We start from the raw sequence: 27,541 nt of genomic DNA on the forward strand, positions 1-27,541 counted from the left end.
ATTATTATTTAGTTTTCAAAAATGGAGTTATAAATTTTAAAAAGTTGTTTTTGTTCTTTTACATAAAAAAAAATGTATGTCTATTCTGTATATAACTTGACTTATTAAGTTTTAGTTGGTAAAAGAAGACATTCGTACTATTAAAAACCAAAAATACTAATGGAGTAGTAAAAATATTTATTTCAGATTTAGTTAGATCACAGGTTCTCATAAATTTCAAAAGTGTGTACAGTAAATACCTTAACAAGTTCAAAGTAAGTCACGAACAAAATTCTGTAGATCTGAGGTATTTAATTAAATATGTACCTTAAAAATAAAATCTTTTTGTTGTTACATATTGCAGAAAATGTCTTAGAACTTGAAAACACAATTAAACATCCTTTGAAAACTCTTAGCTACTAAAAATTTTAGTTAAACTTGTTTTGTTATTTTAACTTTATAATGTATACATCTTTATTCAATTTTTAATAGTAGGTTATTCCTTTTATGTTAAATGTTACTTATATTTTCTAGTTTTTGTTTTCATTTTATATTTTTGAAAATATAGTGTGACAAAAGTGTTTTTATAATTAAACTCTTTAACTATAAATAGTTGAAGTGACATTAATTCAAGTTTTTAATATTCAATACAGTTTTTAGTCAAAATTTTTGTACTTATTTTGTTGCAGTTTTATTAATTATTATCAATAAATAAATGTTTATATCTTATCTTAAAATAAATCTGTTAAATATAGGTCTATAATGTATTGAATGTTTAGACATAATAAGTATAAACTTAGAACAACCTGTTTTTAATCTTACGTTGTTGATCTTTACAGGCAAGTTTACAATAAAATAAAGCATGTACTTTAAAAAGAATAAGTTTTAAAAATTCGACTTGGTTTTTAAGACGTTTTGAAGGATCTTTGAAAGAAACAATAACTAAACAAGTTGGAAATGCCTGTGAATGAATATTATATAAAAATAAAATAAAAATGTTATAACATAAACTTATAAAGTACTAATTAAAAATACTTCAAACTGCAAAGGATTTTTTGCAGTATTTAAGTACGAGCTTTAATTTAAAGAAAAATTAGATGTAAGCATTTAAAAGGCTTACTTGGTTTCGGAGATAAAGCAGCTTCACATTAGACGCAGTTGCAAGTTATAAAAAATAAAACGGCTTAACGATAGACTCCCTTAGACGTTGGAAATAGTTTTAGATTCGGTATTAAAACAAAGAACGTAGAGGACAAGATTAAGAAGCTGTTTTAGTGATATAAACCAAATTTCAATACAAGAAACAATTCAAGCCTGCTTGATTGTTATCAAAACAACAAAGAGCTCAATAAGAGTAGTATGTACTTAATACTCTCTAATAGATTAATGCCTGATGTTGAAATTAATATTTATACCAAGTTTTCAGCATATTTTATTGATAATATAATTGGCAACAAATGATAAAACAAATTTTACTTTAAACGATAGCACTATTTTCAATAAAGATAAGCTTCAGTGTTCGGTTAAACATAAAATTTTCCATCTTAAAACTTTTTGTCTTGCAACTTTTTATGCTTAACTTGTTATTGCATAAAATTAAATTTGTGCGTTTTGCAAAAATTGTTTTACTTAATCTAATAAAACTTGGGCTTTATAATGAAACTGGTTGAAACTTGAACATCAAATGATGCTGAAACAAAGTTGCATGAAGTTTTTTTTTTTTTGAGAACTCAAAATAAAAAACACTTCGACACAACTAAAGCCATATAAAGTACATCTCAATTACGACGTTGAAATCTAAACAGCATTTGAAATAACTTTTTCTAAAGTATTGATCTTTATTCTATTCAGAATCAGGTTTGTTAAGCCAAGTTACTTATACAGTTTGATTCGTTCTAGTTATTTCCCGACCTAAAATCGAGACAATACTTTTGAAAACCTCTTAATTTAAGTTTCCTTCTTTAAAAAGTTCTAAGCCTTCTGAACTTAAACTCACTGTAAATTACCAATTAAAGTTACTTTTGTTAAATTCAGTTTAATTAGACACGATAGCTTATAATAATGAAAACAACAGACGAAACAACATTCAGTTATTTTTTGTTTTGAAAATACTTAATAAAAAACATGTAAATGTATTAAATGGTATATGTTAAAAGAAAAATATTGCTAACAAGTAATAATATGTAAGACGAAAATACTTAATAGTTTAGCATTTCAGTTGAGAGGTGATTAGTTAAGAGCTTTTAATTATGATATAATTTTTAAGATTTAGTTATTTTTGCTACTGGCGATAACTAAAAGTTAAAGTAAAATCCACAAACATGTATAAAATGTGACAAAAAAATAAACTTGCAAAAAATGTGCAACATTGTGAAAAAACATTTTATTTTAACTAAAAAACTGAATAAAAACACTATTTTTTAAGCGTAATTAAACGTATCTAATGAAATTATAAAATACTACATTTATGGCATTTGTAATTTTGTTGTTAAAAGTTACGGATAATTTATCAACTGTTTAATGTTTTACAAAAATGACACAATTACAAAGACAACACAGTTTGTTTTAGTAACTGTAAGAAATATATATATATGAAAATCATAAACTTATAAAAGATGCAGGAAATATGTAAGTCAATAAATTACTCTCAGAAAGAAAGCAAAGAAGCAAAAGCTTAAATAATTTGTACATTAAATATTTTAATTTATAAATATTTACTTAATATATAAAACTTATTTTATTTACTGCTCAGTGCTAAAAGAACACGTATAAATTAAAATATGATTAAATAGATTTTGACTAACTTTTTTTCTGAATCATTTTTTCAACTAAATAGAATATAAATACACGATAAAACTGGGCTTAGTAGGTGTTAGCTATCAAAATATATTTAATAAAAACAATATTTGAAGGTGCATTAAAAGCAGCGCTTTACAAAGGTGTGTGCTGAAAAAAGTAGTTCAAAAAAAAAAGCTTAAAGTGACCTATATAAAATCATAAACCTCAAAATTTTACAAATTTCTTTTTAATTAATATCAAGTATCATAAAGTACATTGACGTTTCATATTTTTACCTCAAGTATTTTTTGCGATATACTCGGACCGTGGCAGACTCGACCAGACAAATCCTCGGTTTCAAATGACGCTGGAAAATGTTCAGACAAACACGTTAGAAAAACTTGTCGTCGATCCTGATGTGGCTGGTCGACGTGTTGTCCGGGTCCAGCCTCACCGAAATCGACTTTCCCGGGTTGCTGTCCACCAGACGGCGTATCTTCTCCGCCAGGTCCATCTCGTCCCTCGACGACGTCTGTTGCGACTTGCCCCTGTTTTTTTTTGTTGATTAATTTTTGTAATAATGGTTTGTGTTCTGTTTATCAGCCAACAGAACCACTGACCATTGGGACACCAATTTGAATAAGTTTTTTAGTTGCGTGTGTGGGTAAGTAAACAAACAAAATTTAAAATTTAAGATAAATTTCAAAAGAGTGCATATATATATGTAAACGATTCAAAAAACTAGAACCATTAAATATATTCATCTTTGAATCATGTAAGCCGCATAAAAGGTGCAGCAAATATGTTAATAACAATAGTCGGTTAAAAAATAACAATACTCAGGGTTGCCACTCGTTTTTCCAAATTTTTTAAGGTTTTTAAAAGTACACACTTTAGGATCTATTTTTTTATTTAAAATTAATTTTAAGGTTAGAAACTGTGTTAAATAGTATAACAACATTGAAAAGATACTGTTAAGCTATTTCAAATATGTTTTTTAATAAAAAAAAATATTGATGATAACAAATATTTTTTATTCATATGATATATTTTTTGAGTCAAATCAAAATTTTACTACTGAACATGTGAAAGTTGTTAAAATTACAGGTTTTTCCTGCTTTTTTTAATGATTTTTGTTCAAAATTCCAGGTTTTTTTTCAAAATTTCTCAAATTTAAGGTTTTTCCAGGTTTCCAGGTAAAGTGGCAACCCTAAATATTAAAATATTTTTCAATGTAAACATTCAGTTTATACATAAAAGGCAATACTTGATATAAACACAAGTATAATTAGTATGTGGTATAAACAGTCAAAAATGAGTTGCATGACATAATATTTTTATCAAAATTGGAAATATATACTATTATTCAATATACTTTATACATTTTCTAAATTATTTTTTTTTTATCAATTTAAACAAAATCGGAGATACTTGAGCTGCTTGACGTCGGTCCTGTTCAGTATGAGCTTCATCTGCTGCTGGTGGTGCTGCTTCGTCTGCTCCCGCGCCATCTTCACCTGGTCCACCGCGTTCCTCACGTGCTCCGCCGGGTCGCTCCTCACCTGCGTTGTGATGCTGATTTTTTAAAAATGTTGTTAACTGGGTGTAAGCGTGTAGTGGTGTCATTTTGAACATTTTGCGGTGAACAAAAGTTAGTTTATTGTAATAAGTTTGCTTTTATTTTCAATTTAAAAATTAAAGTTAGAGTACACGAAGGTGTGTTTTATCTGAAGAAGTTTAAAAAATAAAATTAGTTGCACCCGCACAAGGTTTGCTTTCACCCGAAACGACACTTCGGAACGTTTCTTTTTTGAAGTTTAACAAAAAATATACAAATTTCAAACCATGAACACCGCCCTGAATACCGTGCTTTCGAACCAGTTCTAATATTTTGAAATTTTAAAGGTATTTAAAAACACATCAATACAACATATTTATCAATGACATATCTGTATTAATATAATTAAAATGTTTTTACTAACTACCACACTGAACAAATATATCCAAATATATTTAACTAGAATACACAAACCATGAGAACGGCTTGGAAGAGCTTTGAGTATTTTTCAAGTTTTTACAACCAACACTTTTTAATTTAATGTCAATTTTATCTTTGATATAACACTTTCCGACTAATTTAATCTTTTTTGTTGTGAAAATATAAACGTATAAATAACGATGTGCCAATTAAATATTTTATTCGCAACCGGGTTTCGGTGACAAAAATTGTGACCTCTTCAAGTTAAATTAAATACTAAAAATACATGTCAGTAAATTGAGCAATCTTTTTAAGTTAAGACATATAAATATATAAATATAAATATAAGATGTAACGTTTTAAGGCCTTAAATCTTGGAGATCTTGATAAGCTAAGCTTATCGGAATATATATCACAGATGTTTTTATGTTAAAACTTTATTCCGACTAATGGCGTTTCACTGCTCTCAAATAAATTTAAGAACAGATCTACGGAGTCTACGGATTCTTAGAGCTTTTTTGAGACTCCGTAGATCTGTTCTTAAATTTATTTGAGAGCAGTGAAACGCCGTTAGTCGGAATAAAGTTTTGACGCAAAAACATCTGTGGTAAATACATAAATACAAATCAACGAACCATGAGAACGACTTGGCACAGCTTGAGCACGGTCTCGTCGTCCAGGTGCCCGATCATGTTGTACTGCGGTATGAAGTAGTTGGGGCAGCTGCGGCTCACCAGGCACTGCAGCATGTCGTCCATCAGGCCGAGCATCGTCTCGCTTATGCACTCTTCCTTGGCGAGGTGGTGCAGCTTGACGCGGTCGCACGCCCACAGCAGCAGGCTGCGCAGGATGTAAGGCTTCACTATCTGTTGCGTGACATTGGTATTTAATATAGTGTTTCAGAATGTGTGATCAATAGGGGCACAATAAATAATAAATAAAATAAAAATGCAAAAAGTAAGTATATAAAATATATTAGTGAAATAGTAAATATATTTTTTTTAAATGGGTGGATTTTGATAGTATACCTAGTAATGTGCGATCAATAATATTGTTTTAACTGTTTAAAGGCTAAACTATTGCACAGTAAGTTGGGGTGAATACAATTTATAAATACACAGTGAGAGGTTATTCCATTATATTTTATCATTTGGGTGATACTATTACAATCAGATAAACGGCGTTTGAGTTGTACGGCTTCACTATCTGTTGGTTCATTAGAACTTACAGTATTTGTTTATTCTAAAATATTACTAATAATTTTTTAAAGTATTTGAACAGCTTTACTATTATTTTAAATTAATTTCTTCAAAGTTCTTCATATATGATTGTGCAAAAGCCCAAAAAATATAGATATATTACATTAATAGCCATACTTATATAAGATAACTTAAATAAATAAATAAATAAACTTATATGGTTTTATCATAGTCTAATTCCAATCTATTAACCATAATTAAATAAAAACATTAAATTTAACTATAAATATGATACTTATTACAGCTACTTCAAAATAGGCAAAACTAATGACTTATAACTGATACTATAAATTTAAGATATATTATAGCTATTATAAATTCATTTGGTATAAAACATTGCATCAGACATTTTTATTTGGTTCTGCTCTTATTTTGCTCTTGCTCTTAGCTTTCTTTTAATCTAAACGAAGGTTTCCCAAACTTTTTTTCAAAAGGCCTCCTACAAAAGCCTTTAAAAAAAATTAAAAAAGCTATGGCCCCCTTCAACAAGATTACAAAATAATTACCATATAAGTACACCTAAGACCTTTTTTTTTTGCTCTTCATCTGCAACGCCAAAATATCTAGTTTAAGTTTCAAATTATGACCTAATGGTCCCCCTTTACTGCTCATTGCCACCTGAATATCTGTCATGGCCTTTAAGGTGGCCACTTAGCTTACTTTGGGATCTAAACTCTACAAAGTTGCGACAGTCAGAAATAGGTTCTTGTTGTGTGACTTTACACGACATTCAAAACAATGAAAATGCAAGTAAAAACGTAGTTTCATTAATTAAAGTAAATATTCAACAATAATTTATAAACTGTTAGTCAAAAACTTGTATACTTGTTTTTAAGTCTAAAAGTGATAAGATTTACAACTTTTGTTAAATAAGTTATTTAAAAAATAAAATTTAAAAATAACTCGGTTTTTTTCAGGATTTTTGTACAAAATTTCAGGTTTTTCCAGGTTTCTTGGCCACCCTGCTTTAAATATGTTTTTTCATTGATGCAAATTTTTTTAAATTTTTATAATATAAATTTCGTATCTAATCAAATTTTTGTTACTTGACAAAAATAGTTTAAAATTCCCCGTTTTTAGTGATTTTTGTTCGAAATTTAAGGGTTTTTTTTTGCCTTAATTGTCAAACTCCAGGTTTTTTGGCAAACCTGAGTTAAGTAGCATAACCATCTAATATATTGGTTGATAATTTAAAACATTAAGGCCATAGGGTGGGGGGGGTCCGACTTTTTTTTTTACAAAAAATAACTTTGGCTTTTATATGAAAGCTTTAAATACAAACTACAAGCCTGTTTTTATAGAATTTAAAAATGTCATTTAACTTTTGAGATATTTTATTTTTTGTAAAAAGTTTCCGATACAAAAGTATGGACCGCAAATTTTTCGGGGTCAATTTTCTCGGAAATTTTAAAACTCACTAAAAATCTATCTCCTCCTTCATTTTTTGACCTAGAGACTTCAAATTTTCAGGAATTGTTCCTTTTAATATTTTGAAGAATCTGAATGTTGGAATTTTTGAAATTAAAAAAAATAAAAATTTTATCTACAAAAAACTAAAAAAAAGGGTAGTTTTTTGACAATATTTTTTTTTTTACTCAAAATTAAAAAAATTCCTACAATAGATCTCTTTAAAGTTTAATGATACACATTCTGTAAAAATTTGAGAAAGATTACTCAAAAAATGAAGGAGGAGATAGATTTTTAGTGAAATAGTCTTTTTTCGCATTTTTAGTTTTCGCCTTCCATAAGGAACCTATTGAACGCCCTTTCTTTGATCGCTTATATCTCAAAAGTTACTTTGAGTTTTTTTAAGCGGTTAAAAGTGTCTGATAGCTCAGATTAAATTCTACAAAATAAGATCAAGTTGTAAAAAACAAAGTGGACCCCCCCCCCCCCCCTATGGCCTTAATGTCATAACAACAGTTTTAGTGTTTAAATATATGTGTGTTAAATAGAAAAATTTTATAAACTAAATACTATTTAAGTAAGAAAAATAATAATAATCAATTATAAACAACCGTAATAACGTATTGTTTTTATTTAAATATATTCAATAAAACTATTTTTTTAAGTTCTGTTGTGGTACTGTGATTTAATAAAATGTATTTGTTTAAATAAAGTTGATTAAACACTAATTTAAATAATATTTACAGGGTTGCAACTGGTTTTTGAGAAATTTCTTCCAGGTTTTCTGAATTTCTTCCTGGTTTTCAAAAGTACACGTTTTTCGGTCTACTTTTAGTATAAAATTAATTTAATCTAAAAACTGTGATAAGTAGTATAACAACATTGAAAAGACATATAAAGATAATTTAAATGAGTATTATAATAAATAAAAATTTTGATGATGACAAAAATGTTTATTTATACGATAGATTTTTCTTGACAAATAAAAGTTTTACTACTTAAAATGTAAAAAATGTTTAAAATTTTAGGTTTTTCCAAGTTTTTTACAAAACCTCTCAAATTACAGGTTTTTCCCGGTTTTTTTTTAGCCTAAACTGAACTCCAGATTTCAAACTCCAGATTTTTCCAGGATTCCAGGTTTTGTGGCAACCCTGTATTTAATGTAAATCTAAAAACATTAAATTATTTTCTATAAAAAACTATCAAATAAAATTCACTTCAACTAAGAAACTATTAACCTTATTCTGATATTGTAGCCTAGAATAGTTCAAGCTTTAGATTAGTACTTTTAAGACTAGTAAATTTAGTAAAAAGTAAACCAATATCTAAATTAGTTAAAATTATGCTAAGTTATACAAAGTGTATAAAACTTAACCTATAACTTTCATAAAGAGTACAAAAACTCAAAGTGCAGATTTTATAAAAGGAATCGGCATTCTTTGGATGTTAAGAAAAACAAATAAACGAATAAAACTTTAATTGGTCTAATTCAAAACCAAGTATTTTCCAACTATAATTGCATAACTAATCGAAGTATGCAGAACGTGGTGTTTGAAATTCATACTTCACTAGCTGCAATCAGCCATGCAGTACTGTACCAAACACTTAATTAGCCTTCTTAGAGGAACTAAAATTTTACGCCGAGCTTACCAGCTAAACCTATTGATAAATAACTTTTCCAAACGGTATTACTAAGCGAGGTTTTTATTGGTTATATTACCTTACATTTTAAACATTCACCATGCCATGTATTTTTTAAAGGTTGTTCAAATGTTTTTTTTTTGATTTCTTGTTGTATCTTATACTAAGTATTATTGCTAATATGTTAAAAGAACAAACAACCTTGCAATATCTTCCCAATGCTCTGTTCATCACGGCCTTATAAGCGTAGAATGTTTTCATAAAGGCTTGAGGTATGTACCTGAAAATTTGATAGAAATTAAAAATGTTTTAAAGCTTAGTTTGTACTGAAGCCTGATTAATTTAAATTCAATAACTTGGTTCTTTACTTTTTAAAGTAAACTTAAAACTTTAAAGGTAAGTTTTGGTACAATCAAATGAAAGAAACTGTGAACGAAATTTAATGGATAAATAATTATATAAGTTTATAAAAATATGGCTTATAACTTAATAATATTTAATTTTAGCTTCCTCGTAATACACATTTATAAAACACATTAATTTTTTTAACATTCAAAAACTTTGGCATACTTTATTGAAATCAGTTTATTCTATCTTAAATTTTAACTTAAACTGGTTGTAAAAAAGTTTAGAAGCAAAAATATTTAAGTCAACAGGTCTATCAACTAAATTTAGGTTGTTAGCTAACTTCTTTCACTTCACTTAATCTTAATTAAAAATAATTTTTATATGTCATTTTGCTTATATACTTTATTCCTGACTTTATATTTTTTAATCAAAAGTTTTTCTGAGAATGTTTATAAAATTAGAGTATAAGAAATAAAAAAATCAGCATTTTTTTTTGAAACTTTTTATTGCCTTATTAAAAGTTTAATGACTTTAAACATGTGATCACACTTGTTCTAGTAATACAAAATTCCAAAAAGTTAAAACTTAAGATGAATAAAACTTAAACAAACAAAATTCAAAATGTTTGTTGAGTAACATTTTGGCTTACGATCCGTTTATCTTCAGTTTTTAAATTAAGGAAGTTTAAACAAAACTCTTTCCACTTCACAATATTTAAAACACTTTTTTACCTTCAAAAAGTGTTATAATTAAAAACGTGTGAAAAACTACAAACTACTTTTACAAACTAACTTAAATTATAAACAGTAGTGTATCAATCTTTTAATAGAACTTAAAATATAAAACATGAGTGAAAATTACTTTAAGTGATGCGATAATTCATGATGGTAAAGCATGTAGTAAACACATATTAAAGTTACTTTAAACTTGCGTACAAACATATATAAAAAACTCAATTGCAATTAATAAATAAAAACCTTTTAAGCTGAACTTCGGATCTTGCAAATGAGAGTCTCCATTCAACATCTTTGTTTCCGTTGACGCTACACCCAGGCACCAGGTGAAATCCGGTGATAACTGTGCGATTATTGTAACTTTAGTTTAATAATAAATTACAAGCAGTTATTATGAGTAAACATATTTTAAGAACTATTCAAAACTAACGACTGCAATTTTCAAGTTCGGTTTTAGCAATAAATTTCTAGTCGTCATTTCTAAAAGCTATTGTGAATAAAAACTATAAAAGTAAAGGCATAAAATCGGTTTGAATGATAAAAATGTATATTAGTTAAAACATCCACAAATTCAATTAAAATTTAATATCTGACTATTATAATAACAAGTGTATAATATTTTTTTCACTGAGATATTTTATTTATCTTTTGCGTTGTTACTAAGTTTTCTATTATATATCAAAACAAATAATTAGAAGAGAATGCTTAAAGTAAAAGTAAACATGTAATTTACTACAAATTCTTGCCTAAAGTTTACATTACAAACACGTAAGTTATAAACCAAACCAAGCTTAATATCAAAAATATAAATTAAACCAAATTGATGAAGGACTTTGATTTTTATAGCGTTTATAAGCACTGTATTATAAAAGTTAAGAGTAATAACATGTGTGTAATCGTTCAATATTCATGTGTGTATTCTTATTGAAAACTGCTTTAATTAGTAAACCAATTAAAATGAAGTAAATAGTGATTTATTTAAAAAATATAATATAAATTCATCGTGTGTAAAACTTAACTTTAAAACAATACTCCACATAAGTAGTATTACTCCGCAAAGCAAAAACTGACTTTTTAAATTTTATTAAAGCGTAAAAAACAAAATATTGTTTCTAATTTAATGCAAGTTTCTTATCAATAGGCTTAACAAAACAGACTTAAACCTGGCTAATTTAAGCGAATGTAAATTTAATTTACTCATATCTTGTATAAATTCAAACATGGTTGCCACTGATGAAGCTGAGAAAAATTTCCTGACTTTTCCTGACTTTTTACCAAAATTTTCCTGACTTTTATAAATCAAACTCTTAAATTAAAATTATTCTAAAATACATAATCTAACACTTGAAACTGTATAAAATTTTCAATCTAATTTTAATACAGGTTAAAAACAACAGCTTTTTGCTGAATTCTATCATCAAACTTCCATTACATCACTTAAACCATCTGTGTATGATTGATGTTTGTAATAAATAGCTCAATCTGCAAAATACTTGTATTATTACCTTATAAACACAGCTTGTCTGAAAAAAGACACAATTTTTTAGCATTTCCTATCATAAATGTATCTAGATAAACGAAACGACATATAAGGAACTTTTACAATTAAAAACTTGAATTAATAACGAACTTTCACAACTAAAACCTTAAAACAGTAACAAATTTTTACAGTTGAAACCTTAAAACAATAAAGAGCACATTTTTTTAGAATTTCCTAGCATAAATGTATCTAAATAAACGAAACGACATATAAGGAACTTTTACAATTAAAACTATAAATCAATAAGGAATTTTCACAACTCAAACCTTAAAACAATAATGAACTTTTACAATGAAAACATTAAAACAATAAAGAACTTTATCAAATACTGTTTTTTAAATGTATGTACTAAAAAAATTTTTCTCTGTTTTTTATTAGCTCTTCAACCTCTTCATCTAATGAAGATATGGTTTCCTTCATCTGAACTGCATTCAGCTTCATTTTCTTGGCAGTTAAAATAATTTGCCTCATTTTATTTAAATCGCTCTCATCTGCTTCCCCTACACTTGTTGAAGAGAATCTTTTCTCTAAATCAAGCCACAACTTGTCGGCTTCATTTCTTTTCTTTTGGCACTCATTTATTTTTAAAATATTTCCTCTTATCAATTAGTATAAAACTCGTAACAAATAAACATACTCTTATTTACTTTAAAAACTTAAGTTACTCCACAAATAATAAGTAAACTTAATCTTGGCATATACCTCTTTTATAACTTATTTTATAAATTTAAACAACTTTGAAAAAAATATAAAGAGATAAAGTATACACATTAACTTGCTACATAAAATACTAAACTAACTGCCTAGTTATAAAGAACTCAATTATTTACTTAAACAATGAACACTTTGATTTTAAAATTATGCTACATAAACTTTTGTGTATATATCAGTTTCACTATGGAAGTGTCCTTGCTACAGATCATCAATAATAAAAAGCTTACAAAATCTGCTTGTTCAAGAAGGGTACTTGTTCAACATGTTAATAAAAAATGTTTGCAGTTTTGTAAAGGATGTTTTACTAATTTATATCAGATGAAGGCATTGGAAATAAAATTAAATACTTTCGTAAATTTCTAGGAAAATTTTAGATTTTTTTTCAGACTTAAAAGGACTTTTAATTAATTTTTACCATTTGAAGGCTTTGGAAAACAAGGAATTTCGTAAATTTAAACAGACAAAATCTGAATTTTTTTAAATTTTATCAAATTTCTTGACTTTTCCTGACTTTTTTTCAAAACCCCCCATATTTTCCTGACTTTTCCTGACTTTTGTCATTTTTTTTAATTTTTCTTGACTTTTCCTGATTTCCTGACTTTTCCTGACCGAGTCGCAACCCTGTTCAAATTCACGTGTACAACTTTATTTGAAAACAACACTTCAATTTTAAGTTTTAAAACTATAAAAGTTACCGCAAACCAAAAAATTACTTTTATAAAATCTTATAAGCATTGAAAACAAAAGTTATATTTTACTTGAAATTGCTTACTGATAGGCTAAATAATAACCATTTACATTGGCCTTACAAAAACTGACATTTCGATCAAAATTTCAATCCTTTTTGAATTTTTTGCTCAAGGTGTGTATAAATAAATGCGTTAATTTTGAAAAATAGATTACTCATATTACGTTTTGGATTAATTTCAACTTAATTTGGGTAAGGAATTTGAAAACTAAACTTCCACAACACTACTTATTTTTCCTAAAAGTTTTTGCTACAACAACAAATTATTTTAATATATATTTAAAGCCAGTTCTATAATACTTTATTTTTATAACTATCTTAAAATTTATAAGAATATTTGCTATAATTAAGTTAAAAATTTCAATTTTTTTTTAAATATTTAGTTATTAATGTAGTTATACATTTAGTTATACATGTACTTTTTAATTCTAAAAATATTATGATACACACAAAAAAAATTCTCCATACAAATTTTTTTTTTTTTCAATATATTAATAACAAGATAATAAAACATTACAAGAAATAAATTTTTTAACAGTTGGTTGCTTAAAACCAATTTTTTTTAAGTCAAACTATTTTCTTTGTGCCACTTAATTTTAAAATCTAAACAAACAATTACAAACCCACTTAATTTTTTTTAATAATTGTTATTTGACCGGGAATTTGTTCTTAAATTTATTTTAGAACAGTGAAACGCCGCTAGTCGGAATAAAGTTTTAACACAAAAACATCTGTGGTATACTTAAATTAATCAATGTAAAAACTTTATAGTTATTAAAAAAAATCCTACACAAATTTCATTAAAAATACTCAAAACAAATAATTTTAAACTACATCTTACTAGAAAAATATAACTGAATTAAAAATATGAAAAAATTCAAACCCTCCTCCTCCTGAACGATTTCGTCCCAGAAGTGGGGGTCGGAGAGCCAGCCCATGGCGACGGCGGGCCACCCCCTGAAGCTCACCACGGGCACGATGTCGTACAGGATCCTCGTCCCCCCCGACATCATCACCACCGACGTCGACGTGGGGGAACCGCCCTGCGAGGAGCAGTGCAGGATCGAGGGGTCGCCCCTCTTCTGATTGTCCTTCAGCTTTTCGACGACCTGGGACGAGAAACAAAATTTTTATAATTAAAATAAATAAAAATTAATTTGAATGTCATTTCGATGTTAATGTTAATTTTATGTTGATGAGTATTTTTCTGGAAACGCAATTTTTTAGCAAAATGTGCCACTTTTCCAAAAGCACATGTCAAAACATACATGATAAAATTTTAATTGGCTGGAATTTTCAAGGATACTAAACCAGCATCAAATAAGTTGCTCTAAAAAAAGATTTCAGTTTGTTTCCTTCCTTCATTTCATTTCGGTTTCAAGAATAATAAAAAAATCTTAGTTAATTGTTTTTAACGTGAATTATCAAAAAAATAGTTTTTTTTAACGATTTTTGTTTATAGCTATCTATTCTGAATATTTTATCCGAGATCATCAAGAAATTTCAATTTAAAATAAGAGCACAGATTTATATAAGAATTAAAGCTTAAAATATTAATCAAAGCTAATATAAAAATTTATTAATTTTCAAAAAAAATTGCTTTTCTTATCAATTAGCTTTAAAAGTTCTGTTTTCATGGTATAAAACATTTGCATTATTTATTATTCAATAAACAAAATAAAATCAAGTACCAAACTTTTAAGCTATTGACTCTTACAAATATAAAAACATCTAAAAATCTGATGTTAGTTATCTTTTAGTTTTTATATAGTTGCCTAAATTTGTTAAAGCACGGTCAAAATGTTCATACAAAGTTTTACACCCAAAACTAACGCGTGTTTATAAAACTTTACTAGCTTCAGGGTTGCCACTCTTTTAGTAAAAAAACTATTCTGAGTCACCCATGGTTTTCTCTTTTGTTTTTCACTTTTTACAAAATCAATGAAAATTAGCTTCTTCAACAAAAATGATTAACAACAATAAAACATTGAAACTAAATCAACTGAATCTCATTCAAATCTAGCCTGAGATTATCTAAAATACTAAAACTATCATAATTTATAATAAAAAACTATAGTTCCCTGAGTCATACTGAAATTTTCATAAGTTTTGAAATATCTTGAATTATCATTAGTATGTGTGGCAACTCTGTAGCTGTAAATTTAATATTTCACTTTATCTTATAACATTTCTTATCTTCCTTAAACTTTTTTATATATTTATATTTTGTATAGACTACTTAATTTAAAAAAAAACATAAATATTAGTGTATAACTATTTAAAAATATTTATTAGAGTTCATTGTAAGTTTTAACTCATTTCAATATAGTAGACCATATTTTGTCTTGAAACGGTACTTTGGAAGATACAAAGTTATTTTAACTATCTTATAAAATAAAAAAAGTGGTTTCAACAAAAGTACGCTAGAATAATTATTTCTTCAAAGAAAAAAACCGTGTTTACATACATAACAAGCGGTGGTCGGGATAGGTCATTCAATATTCATGACTTTTTTATTATTAATATCACAAGCTACTACTGAATTATGACATGATGTGCATTTTCGCTTCAGTTTTTCAAAAATCAACTAAATTGTTGTCAGTAGGAATTATTTTGAAGTATCAAAAGCTCACTTTTTAGAAAATGACAATATAATACATGACCTAACGATTAAACATTAATTATCAATGAGTCTAGCAAAAGTAAGCATGCATAAAATTGAAACCAAAAGCAATTTTTTTCTAAAAAATAAATACCGACCAAAGCCTTTATAAAATGTTATCAATAATTATACCTAATATCCTGTCATTTTACTTCTATCACACTGAACTTCATATCAATCTAAACTTGTTTAATTCAAAAAAAAAGCGACTGTTTAATAGCGATGACTAGTTTTAAAAACACCAACGTTTTACACATTTTGATAACTTGCCAAACTTTATCTTACACAGAAAAAATTACCAATTAAAATCATTTCAAAACTAAGCTATCGTTTTGCATGCAATGATTAATCAACTGCATATTTTAGGTCGAAAAATGTTTTAGACCAATTGACAACTTATTAAATTGGTCTAATATACTTTTAAATGATACAGAAACACTGAAAATTTTCAACTAGTTTTTAAACGTCATCGTCAACTTTAATGACTTACACTATATAGATGTAATATTACATATAACGACTTAACTTTTTTGAGAAAATTTAACCAACACTTTACTAACATACGTTTAAAACACTAGTTATGTATGGAAAACAGTAGTTTCAAACACTTTTCGATATATATATATATATATACATAACCACTTATCAAGCAGGTCTAATATACATTCCATTAATTTTAAACTTATCAAAACTTGATTCTTATTCAATTGCAAACTTTTTGTATGGCGTCGTTGAACCAGGTGCACACCTTGGGTGGCGACAGGTAGTGGTTCTCCTCGTCCTGAACTTCCACCGCGCTGCTGCACGACTTCCACTGAGCCACCATCTCCTCGTCGAACATCCTGGTGTTTGTAATAAATTAATATAAATTAATATATAAATATTGAACAATCTTGATTAGTGTTCAAAAAAAGTTCAGGCATCCTTCTGGTACGTTTGCTTGAGAACTGTTTTGAAAAAAATTGAGTTTTCTAAAGTTATATTTAATTTCTTTGTTGTATCATAAGTATATACAACTAAAATTTAGTAAGTATGTTGACTATATAATCTAAACTAAAAATACATGTCGATAAATATATTTATTAAGGCCATAGGAGGGTCCAAAACTTTTTTTTACAAAAATAACTTTGGCTTTTAATTTAAAGCTTTAAGTACAAACTACAAGCCAGGTTTTTTAGAATTCAAAAATACCTATTCACTTTTGAGATATTTTATTTTTTGAAAAAAGTTTCCAATACAAACGTATGGACCACAAATTTGTTGGGGTCATTTTTCTTGTAAATTTAAAAAATCACTAAAAATCTATCTCCTCTTCTTTCATTTTTCAAGCATTCTTCTTCAAATTTTCAGGAAATGTTCCTTACAATATAAAAAAAAAAGGTTATCTAAGAATTTTAGTAAATTAAAAAAACAAAAATTTTATTTTCAAAATTTAAAAAAAAAGTCTTTTTTTTTTATTCAAAGGTTTTTTTTACTCAATATTTTTGAAAGTCTAAAGTAACGTTTTTTTGTTATTGTATAAAGGTTAGACTGTGAAAGTTTGAAGAATATTGCTTGAAAAATGTAGAAGGAGATAGATTCTAAACAAAATAGTCTTTTTTTGCTGTTTTAATTTTGCCTCCCCATGAGGAACCTATTATGCGGCCTGACTTTGACCGGTCATATCTCAAAAACTAACTTGTTTTTTTTTAAGTTAAAAAGTAACTTGAAGCTTAGTAAAAACTCTATAAAATAAGATGAACTTGTAAAAAACATGGCTAACCCCCCATGGCCTTAATTTTTATAAATATTGATCATTTTAATTTATACGTTGATATGTATTTAGATTGTTCAAAAATTGATAAAACAAAAGTTGTTGTGTTTTTCTCTCTTCGAATATAAAATGTTGGTTGTATAAGTAAATTTTTACAAAACAAGATTCTAAAAAATAAGAATAAAATGTAGAAATTAAGTTTGACCTTCCTAAGGAGTTATGATAAAACTTACTGTATGTATAAGTAATTAAGAACTTACTTTAAAGACACACTTAGATAGATCTTTTTTTAAACCGAATTTATGCTATTTTTTTCAACAAACTTCATTTCCTAAACGCTACCAAACCCTTGAAAACGTTATTAAACAAAAATACTATAAAACAACAAGTATGTCAGTATGCTAACTTGAGAGTGATCCACGAATGGCAGGCGATGGACTGCCTCATGTCGAGCGCGACGGGCTGGTTTCTGTCGTGCATCTTCAGTATGGGCACGAACAACGTGTAGTCCAAGTCGTAATCGTTTCCTCTGTATTCGAGATACACTGTTAGCCTGCTTAATACATTTGATACAATACAATCTAAGCAGAACAAAACAACACTGCTGTGGATCTTGGAAATCAAAAACGACTGATCTAATATATAATACTAGCCAAGAAAGCATAGATAACGTCTGAGACAAAATAGACATTAGAGTATAACTGAACTGTAGTACAGTAAGACTTACAGTCATATCATATATTTATTTAGCTAAATGGTTAATTAAAATTCAGCTAAAAAGAAAACCTAAAATTTACTACAAAATTTGTGTAAAAAAAATATATTAGCTTGACCAACAAGTTTTGAGAATTTAAAAAGATATCCTTACCAACTAAATACTTAAAAAATACAGCCTCATGTTTATTAACATACCTGGTAAGGTACATTAAATAAAAGATATTCAATTCAAATAAGAAACTTTCAATTTATAAACCTTAACAAAACTACAAAGAATGCTTATTGCAAAACTAGTGTAAAAAACATTCAACTGTAAGAAGATTTACCAAAGCAGACTTGGAAATTAACAATACACCCACTAACTTATTACATGATACATTAAAAGTTACAATGTCAATTTATTACCTGGTAAGTGAGCTGGGTTCGTCAACGTCAATGTCCAGAGTCCCCTCGCGAGAATTCCCCGAAAGTAGGAGGTACTCGTTTGTGGGGGGAAGCTTCTTGTCTAACTTCTGTACTTCTCCTGTTCATAAATTACTCGTTTTGCTTTGCTTGAACTTTTCTATTTATTCACAAAGTTTCACCAAGCCAAAGAAAGTAGTTTAGTCAATAAACAAAAAAGTTAAGCAATAGATAATGGAAGTAATGCTTGTTTAATGCTCATTTAAATATTTAAAAATTATAAACCCTATATTAAAATAAAACTACTGGAAGTCATAAAAAGAAAGAATAAAAACTATCATTAGTTATATAGACTTAGAGTTGGACTTAAGTTGTAAAATTTTATTTCTTGAGTTTGTATAAAAAACAGTCTTAGGCTTTCTATAGTGTTCATGCAAATGATAGTTTTATATTTATAATAAGGCTAGTAATTTAACTTTTTTAACCTATAAAAACCCTAAAAATAATAAACATTTTAAAAAACATGGTTTACATAAAAATATGTGTTAAAAAAATAATTGATGAATAAAACCAAAGCCTCCATATTTTAAAACATAAAATTTTAAGATCAAGTTTAGGTATGTATCATTATTAAAAAAAAACCTTGATTGTTTTCAACATAGGCATAAAAATATACAATTTTATAAATTATGCTGAACATCAACTTTGGGTTTAAAATTACAATTAAAATTGTGAGCTTATTAATTTCCATACTTATCATCTCAATATTGTCCTTTCTTCTGTTTATATCCATGACAGTTTGTCAACTTATTACATTTCGATAACTACCAACAAAAAAAATTTTGACCTTGTACTAAACTTCAATGTACAAAAACTTGCTTCTTACAAACATTAAATAGCTTTAAAGCAAGCATTAAGTAAAAGCAACTAAAATGTTTTAATTATTTATTTCTTCAGTTCATTATAAACAATTTTTTAAAATTTAAGTACATTTTTTTATGTTTTACTTCTATTTTGATTTTTTTAGTATCTTTGGTTTATCTTGTAGAGAAAAGTTGATATTTTTAATACTTACAACTTATAAAAAATATACTTTGTTAAGTTCACATCAGTTATTAAAAATATCAAAAATTTTATAAAATATTAATTGTTATTAAATTTATTTGAAAAAGATATAATTTATAACTGTATAGCGCGTCGGCTGCAAATCTAAGGCGCTTCTGATCGGCTAATATTTTACTTACTTTTATATAAAGTTTTATGTATTAAAGCTTCATTTTTATACATTTAAGTAAAGTGAGTCAGGGATAAGGGTATAGATTAGGGTTTCCCAAAGTCGGCCATATTACAGAAACTTAGGGGGACATGAGGTCATAAGTTGGAACTTGCACTATATATTCTGGAGTTGATGATGAAGAGGAAAAACGAAAGGTATTAGGCAGTTTTAATGGTAGTTTTTTGAGAAATCTTGTTGGAGAGGGCTATAGTTTTTTTAATTTTCTTAAAGGGAGCCTTTTAAAAAAAAGTTTGGGAAACCCTGGTAGAGATAAAAAATAATTGTTAAGGTGTGTTAGGATTAAAGGTATAGATGTCATTTATATTCTGCTGTATTATCATTGACCTCGTTTGCATAATGTTATGAATGAAATAATTTCAAAAACCTTACAGCTGCAGCCGACCCCTGCATGGCCCTACAGGGCGAAACATTGTTTTAAATTTAGAATCTGATGAAACAAATATAGAAAAAATAGTAATTTTTATACAGTACTTTTTTATTTTAATTTAGCTTCTATCTATGAATTTTTATTTTTGCTGATATTATATACAATTGTTAATAAACATATACATCAACAATCATTTACAAATAATATTCAAAAAGCAAGTAATTATTTAAAATTCAAAACATGCACAGTATTAGAGTAAACTTATATTAGAATGATTAATCATTTATAGATGTCTTTTATTATAAATTTTCTATAAGATTAAATTAAAGTTAACAAAATTCGTGTCTTTCTTCCGTTCTTTTTTTAGAACTTTATTTTTTCAAGTAAGTCTGGAAATTAAAGCCTTTTGTTTTTATAATTTCCATTCAACTTGCATTTACAATCACTAAACCTGCAGTTTAAAATTAACTTGCTGTTCTAAACTTATTAGTAAGTAACAGTATTGCAAGTACTTTATAGGATGACCACACATTGATTGGAAGTTGATTGAAAATTTGTTTTAAATACTTAGGGTTTCAACAACATTAATTATTATCTGCCGTTTTATAATAGTTTAAAATTTTGAATTATTACAATACAAAAAGGTTCTAATAGTAGGAGCTTCACACGTAATGAATCAATTAAAGACTAAGCCATAACTACTTTTCAAATTCTGGCATACTTCTGACTTATTACAAAATAATTTACTAAATTAACTGTAGTTTATTTATGTATTTTTTTTCATATAAATACAAACTGTTTTCTAGTACTACGAAAACAAAATAATAAGAAATCAAGTAATTCTAAAATTAGAAGTGTTTTTGTTTAACAAAATTGCAAAAACTCGACCTTTTTTAACTTTCATCATTAGTATTATAAATAAAACTTTAGTTGAAAAAAAAATGGAAATAACTAAACAATTTAATATAATAAAACTGTATGCATTTATTTAAAAAAAACTAAAATAAAATGAATTATAGGGCTACAGTTAAAACTTAATTATTTTATTTTACTAAACTTTAACTTATAAAAACAAAAATTGAAGAAATTTAGAACCTATTGGAGGTAACTTATGGCAACTCAATCAACTTAAGAGACAGTGTTAAACTTGTCAAAGGTTTCAAAAACTAATAAAATGTTTTAAAAAATTACAAAAAAAAAGCAAGCTCATGTTTTAAATACACATATTATCTTTTTTTTTTTATAATCTATAGTCAATTTGAGTAAAAATATATTTTTTAAATATACTTGATAAACTTATTAATACTTGAATTATTAGGTATGTATATATATATAGAAACAAATAACGATTATCAAAACTTAGTATAAAACTAACGAATTATAAATAGTTAAAACAATTGCAAGCAACACTTAAAAATTCTACAAATGCAGTTTAAAAAAAAACAAAGTGTGTTTTAAAATGTTCTTAAAGAATTTACTAATTTCCTAAAAATATAAACAGTGATAACAAAAACCCACCTAAAGTACTACAGGAGACATTCCTTTTGAACATTTACTAAAAAACATTTCCATACAACTTTTCAAAACTTGTACGCATAAATAACAAAAAAACTAACTAATTCAAACAAACCCATTTTGGTGACAACAACCAGCAACAAAATATAGTTTACAAATTCAAAACTGTTTTTAGTTAAAAAAAACAATCAAAAGCCCACCTAAAATACTGAACACATATTCCTTCATGGTGTTAACTTCCATGGCCATCTGGTCATCGAACTCATGGCGGTCGTAATCATCGAAAACCCTTATCAGGTGGTCCAGTCTGTTCAGGTTGCACCCAGACCTGTTTTGTAATTGTTCATTTTGTTTTCTTATATAAAAAACAAATATTTTGATACAAAAGTTGATAACATGGAGTACACTTGTTTTAAGAAAATATTATTAAATAACATAAATTTAAAAAACTTTTAGAACGTTTTTAGTGATAAACTTATTAATTTTAAGTAAATTCCAAAAGAATTTATTTTTATAAATAATAGTTTACAACCTACTAAATAAAAAAGATATAAGTTTTATTACTGAGTACCATTATTTTGTATAAAAATTAAAACAATAAACAAAATTTTGAAAAAAAATAAATTCAAGTAGACCTTAACTTAATATATGCACAGTTAGTACTTTGTACACCTCTGCAGTTTTCTTAATAATTTACAATCATTCCATTAAGGATATAGCATTGATTTTTTTCATATTTTTATGCTGTTATTCATAAGGAAAGCTATAGCTTTCTCTTTTTTTTCTAATCAAAATTAATCAATTTTTCATTATTTTATATAGCCTTTTTAGCTAGGGACCACAACTTCTGGAATTGTTTTATAAAAAGTTAAAAAGATATATTTAAAAAGAACATGAAATAAATATCCATAAATAGAACAAAAGTATAACAATTTGATCAATATTTCTAGAGACTAAAGGAAATATAGGTTTTTTGTGATTTATCATTTCAAGCTTGCCCTTTTTGTAACAAACAATTTAGACTTAGCAATATTAATGCTAATCACCAAAAAATCTACTGTGAATGTTTAGTGAAATATCTAATACCTAATTTTAAATTCAATAAAATTACATGAAGTTTTTTCACAAGCTAGCAAAAAGCATATAACTTTTTTTTTCAGAGAAAAACTCTAGCCAGAGTCAATTTTAAGAAAACCAGAGCCTTATTTTAAACAAAGTAGCTGCACGTATAATTATAAAAATTTGTTTACGTAAAAAAAGTTTTATACAGACTCAAAAACAGCATTTCAAAATTATTTAATAAGGTGACCTTTATAAACTTACTTCAAAGTTTAGAAAAATCTATTTATTTATTATGTTATCACACCACTTTTTTTAATTGTAGAATTCAAAAGATTAAAATAATTTTCGAATCAAAACAAAATTAAAAGAGGTTTTATGTTAGCTTTGAATAATATGCATTAAATTTTTGGTAATTATAAGTGTAATCAATTATTCAAAAACAAGTTTCTTAAATATAATAGTATAATAATTACTGTATGATTGGAACAACATAAAACCAGAGAAAAAAAATTATAATTATTGCCAATATTACACAGACAAATTGTCATAACTAAATGGGCAGTAAATCTGGTTGCAATATAAAACTGCATTTCTTTGAATGTTCTCTGATAAGAAGTGTATGGAAAAGTTCTTTTTAAGGAATGACAGCTAGAAAACAATTAAAGTAACATTCTGAATAATAACATAATTTTTGATAAACTTACAGCACATTAAGCTAATAAGAATTGTATAAAATTGATAAAAAATTTGTATGCTTACAGTTGAAGACCTTTTTGAAATATATTTTAAGTTCTAAGTCAATCCAAAAAAAAAGATTTAATTAGTTTATTTTTAGAGATTGAATAGTTTAGTGACATCATAATTACAAGGTTGCCACAGATAGAGCTTAAACATATTTCCTGATTTTTCTTGATTGAATTCTTAATAAAAAATAATTCAAAAATACATAATTTGAAATATTTAGTTTATTCAAAAAAGTAAATTAGATAGAAGCAAAATTCAATTTTAAGTGATGATAAACTTTCTTATTAAGAGCATGTTTGTATCAAATTTCCTGATTTTTCTTACTTTTTTTCTGAACCCCCATTTTTTCTGACTTTTAGTTTTTTCTTTTCAAATTTCACGATTCTTTCTGATTTTAATGACTTTGTGGCAACCCTGTAATTAGCAAATGGAATAACTTAATATTTAGAAGAAGTTTTATAAAGGTTTTCGGTAATATGCATAGAAAATTTTCACAATTTATGTGCAGTAACTTTGTGATAAATAAGGTTCTGGTTTTCAACCAGAACTGCCACTTAAAAGAAATACAAAAATTAATATTTGCATTTTTTTTTTAAACATTTAAATGATTGCCAAAATACTTATTTTAAAACTTTATTTAAGTCACCAAATTAACACATTTTTACTAATGATCTTTTATTTTTCATTTTAATTTGTATACTTGTCAACAACTGGGTTTTGATCTTGCAACCTTCAACTCAAAAAATTTTTAGGACCTGTCATTAGGACCTTTACTACAGCTACCAGGCCACACGTTTTGAAAAGAGTTTGAAAAGAATATGTTTTATACAAAATATCTCAAAAAATTTAGCACATTTTAAATAAATACAATGGAGAAATAATACATTGTATATAAATTATGATAAAAAAGGAACAAAAAAATAAAAATCAGTAAGTTTACATTTAAATATAAATACATTAAAAAATTTAGTAATTTGAAAAGTATAACATTTAAATAAATAGGTAAAAACCGAATGCTTAGTAGTTAGCTATGTATACAAAAATATATACACCTAACCTGAAATCAACTCTGTCTTCAGAATTATTTTCTGACATCTTGTACAAATTAGTAATTCCAGCACTTGGCTTTGTACATAATTATTCAAAACCAGTTATGAGCATTTCTCCAACATTTAGAATAGCTCTCTATAAAATTCAACCTTCTAAACTCATTAAAAATTCAAGGCGAAACATGCATAATCAGAACCGGTTTTAAGTAAATTATTTCGCTATTAAACAAAAACTAGTAAAAATAATGTTTTGTAATTATCAGTAGAAGCTAATTTATTAAACCTAAAAAAACTTTACGATCCAAACATTTCAAAAAAAATAAATGTTAAGACAAAATTGTAATTAAATAACCATTTACTTTTTGTACTACACTTAACCTGTTACTTACAGGTTTAAGTCTTTTAAGTTCTTTTGTCTCTGTGTACCGAAAATGAAATAAAAAGTAATTCAAATTTATTCTAATAAAAAATCTCAAGTTAATCGTTTTGCACAGAATGTTTTCCCAAAGTAAAATGCGTCACCAGCCAGAAATTTCTGCTTGGCAGATCGGATCCAGCCTGTTAACAGTTGGTTGCCTAGTGCCTACTCCTACTTTAAACTATCTGACTTCAATAAGTATTAATTTGATAACAGCTTATTTTTAGTTACCAACTTTTACGAGATTTCAAAGTTTTATTTTAATGAGTTTATGGATTTACAAAAGGACTCTAGATGTTTTCTTAGTTATTATAGTACTAAAAAAAAAAGGTTTATAGTGTTTTGTATTTTACTTTTGTTTTTAGCATTATTAACGTTTATTAAAATTTTTTTTCTATCATTTTATAAATATTTTGATCTTTTTTTGATAATTAACAAATAATTATGTTTATGCTTGCTTGACCGAAAAATATAGGTGGGTGTCACTTTTGCACAAGGACACTTTTGCACGGCGACTCTTTTGCACAACGTCACTTTAGAACAAGGAGACACTTTTGCACAGCGTCACTTTTGCACGCAGAGTCACTTGACCAAAGCCTTACTTTTGCACTTAAAGAGGTACACATCCGCGTGAAGTGCGCACCCGCGTGAAGTGCATCACAAAAATTTTCTGTTTTGTTTATTTCGAGATTTAGTGCGTATTTTACGCGTACTTAATCCGAGTGCGTACCTCTTTAAGTGCGTACTTTTTGCAAAAGTGAGCCGTTCCCAAAATTACAATTTCTTTAAACTTTTTAGTCGTAAACCTAATTATAAAGGTATATAAATATATATATATTTATTTATTTATATTATTTTCATCTTTGACATCTTTAACAAAGATAAATTAACAAAAATTTACCAACAAAAAATTCACGTCTAAATGCTTTTTTTGTTTATTGTTACTTACTAAAGTAAGATTATTTCTTAACATTTTTTTAATTTTTTTGTAATATTTGTGTTATCTAAAACTGGTGAGTTAAAGTTTTTTGCAGGCTTATAGAAACAAACAACTAAAACTCATATTTTTATTAGAAGTAGGCTTGTAATACGGTTCGCTGGCCGAACCTACCAAGAAATATATTTTCCAAGACTTACGCATAAAATTGAAAATTCTAATAATTAAAACACTCTTATGTGCTATTCGTTCGGTTTTAAAACTCAAAAGTAGTTATTAAATGATTATTTCATTGTTTTTTTTATATTTAAAAAATCACATATTTGTTTTGTCCGATAAGTACTTAAACAAGTCTGGCAGAAGAAAAAAAGATTCTAGTAAATATAGCTCGTCAACCAAATAAGTTACTCACTTTAGTTTATACTTTTTTGTTAGAGTGTTGTAAAAAGTTTTTTACTTTCAAAGGTTTTTTTAACTTAACAAATTATCATTTGTTTCATAAAATATGGAAAATAAATTGTCCGATTGGTTTACAGTATTTATTAAACTAATTGTCTAAATTTAAATAATTACAAAACAATTACAGATCACCAGAATTTAAAAGCAATTAGATAGAATCAGAAGCATATCAAGCTGGAGAATTTCCTAAAACATTTTTACTGAAATAAATTTGTTGTTGATGAAGATAGCAAAAAAAATAATGTGAGAATAATGTGACAAAAACAAGTTTTTTTCGTAACTTTGAACTACAAAAGTTATCTTATTCTAAATTTTGATAATATAGACAAAAACAAAATTATTTTCAAAAAGTAATTCAGAAGAGGTGATCGAAACTTTATCATGGCTTTTTAAGCATAACTAAAACTGACAACACATGTTTTACTTTTTATAACAGTATAAATTGGTGGTTATGGATCAAATTAAAAAAGTAAAAAACATTCGTTAGCCGAAGTTAAAGTTTCACTTAGTTTTTACTCTTCCAAAATATCTAGTGTAAGTTTCAAATCTCCCGTAAATTTTACCTGAGATATTTTTTTGTTTTTAACGTCAAAGCTGAGAATATCTAGTATAAGTTTTAAAGTTTTTCTTTTGGGGACCAAATTGGCATGCTTGACGGCCGCAGGTTATATCTTTCGTGGGCCGCATTTTACCTATCTCTTCTATAAGCTCTCTTATCTAAATGTGGTTTAACAGAATGTATTGTGCTACAATAGAGTTTTATTTTTAGTACAATTTTTATAAAAGTTCTGAATTAGTTATCATCAATGAAAACTTAAAAAAATATCAACTTTATAATGTTTTTTTTATTTAATTTGCCATTTTTGAAACGAAAAGTATTTTAGAAATATGTTAGAAAGGCCAAAAAACAATGAATTGCTGTTAATCATGCTCGGATAACAAAAATTATTTGTAAAAAAAAAAGAAAAACTTATAGCTAGAAGAAGAATACAAATCTAAAAAAAACTTAAAATTTACATGAGATTTATAAAAT

The 27,541-nt window shown here is 26.6% G+C and overlaps 1 protein-coding gene across 1 annotated transcript; it reads right to left on the bottom strand.

Moving 5' to 3' along the window:
• Positions 1-2,461: 2,461 nt before the first annotated feature.
• LOC145842182 (nucleotidyltransferase MB21D2-like) lies at positions 2,462-24,779 on the bottom strand. The gene is made up of 11 exons (XM_082949623.1): positions 24,703-24,779; positions 22,040-22,167; positions 18,664-18,781; positions 17,948-18,070; positions 16,504-16,630; positions 14,010-14,235; positions 10,368-10,467; positions 9,244-9,322; positions 5,371-5,601; positions 4,189-4,319; positions 2,462-3,305 (listed from the first exon to the last, which is right to left on the bottom strand). Exons 1-11 carry the CDS (start codon positions 24,738-24,740, stop codon positions 3,149-3,151), a joined length of 1,458 nt encoding a protein of 485 aa, XP_082805749.1. The 5' UTR covers positions 24,741-24,779; the 3' UTR covers positions 2,462-3,148.
• Positions 24,780-27,541: the final 2,762 nt, after the last annotated feature.

The sequence above is a fragment of the Thalia democratica genome, chromosome 1, assembly GCF_965202585.1.
Source record: "Thalia democratica chromosome 1, ktThaDemo2.hap1.1, whole genome shotgun sequence".
Classification (NCBI taxonomy): Eukaryota; Metazoa; Chordata; class Thaliacea; order Salpida; family Salpidae; genus Thalia; species Thalia democratica.

Bases quoted from the DNA above. Each gene is read 5' to 3' on its own strand.
- LOC145842182 (XM_082949623.1), bottom strand. From the start codon at position 24,740: ATGTCAGAAAATAATTCTGAAGACAGAGTTGATTTCAG. The intron at 9,323-10,367 runs GTTTTTATTTAT...TCAAATTTTCAG, and splicing joins TCCGAAGTTCAGCTTAAAAG to GTACATACCTCAAGCCTTTA. The intron at 5,602-9,243 runs GTTGTTTGTTCT...GTCACGCAACAG, and splicing joins CATTGGGAAGATATTGCAAG to ATAGTGAAGCCTTACATCCT.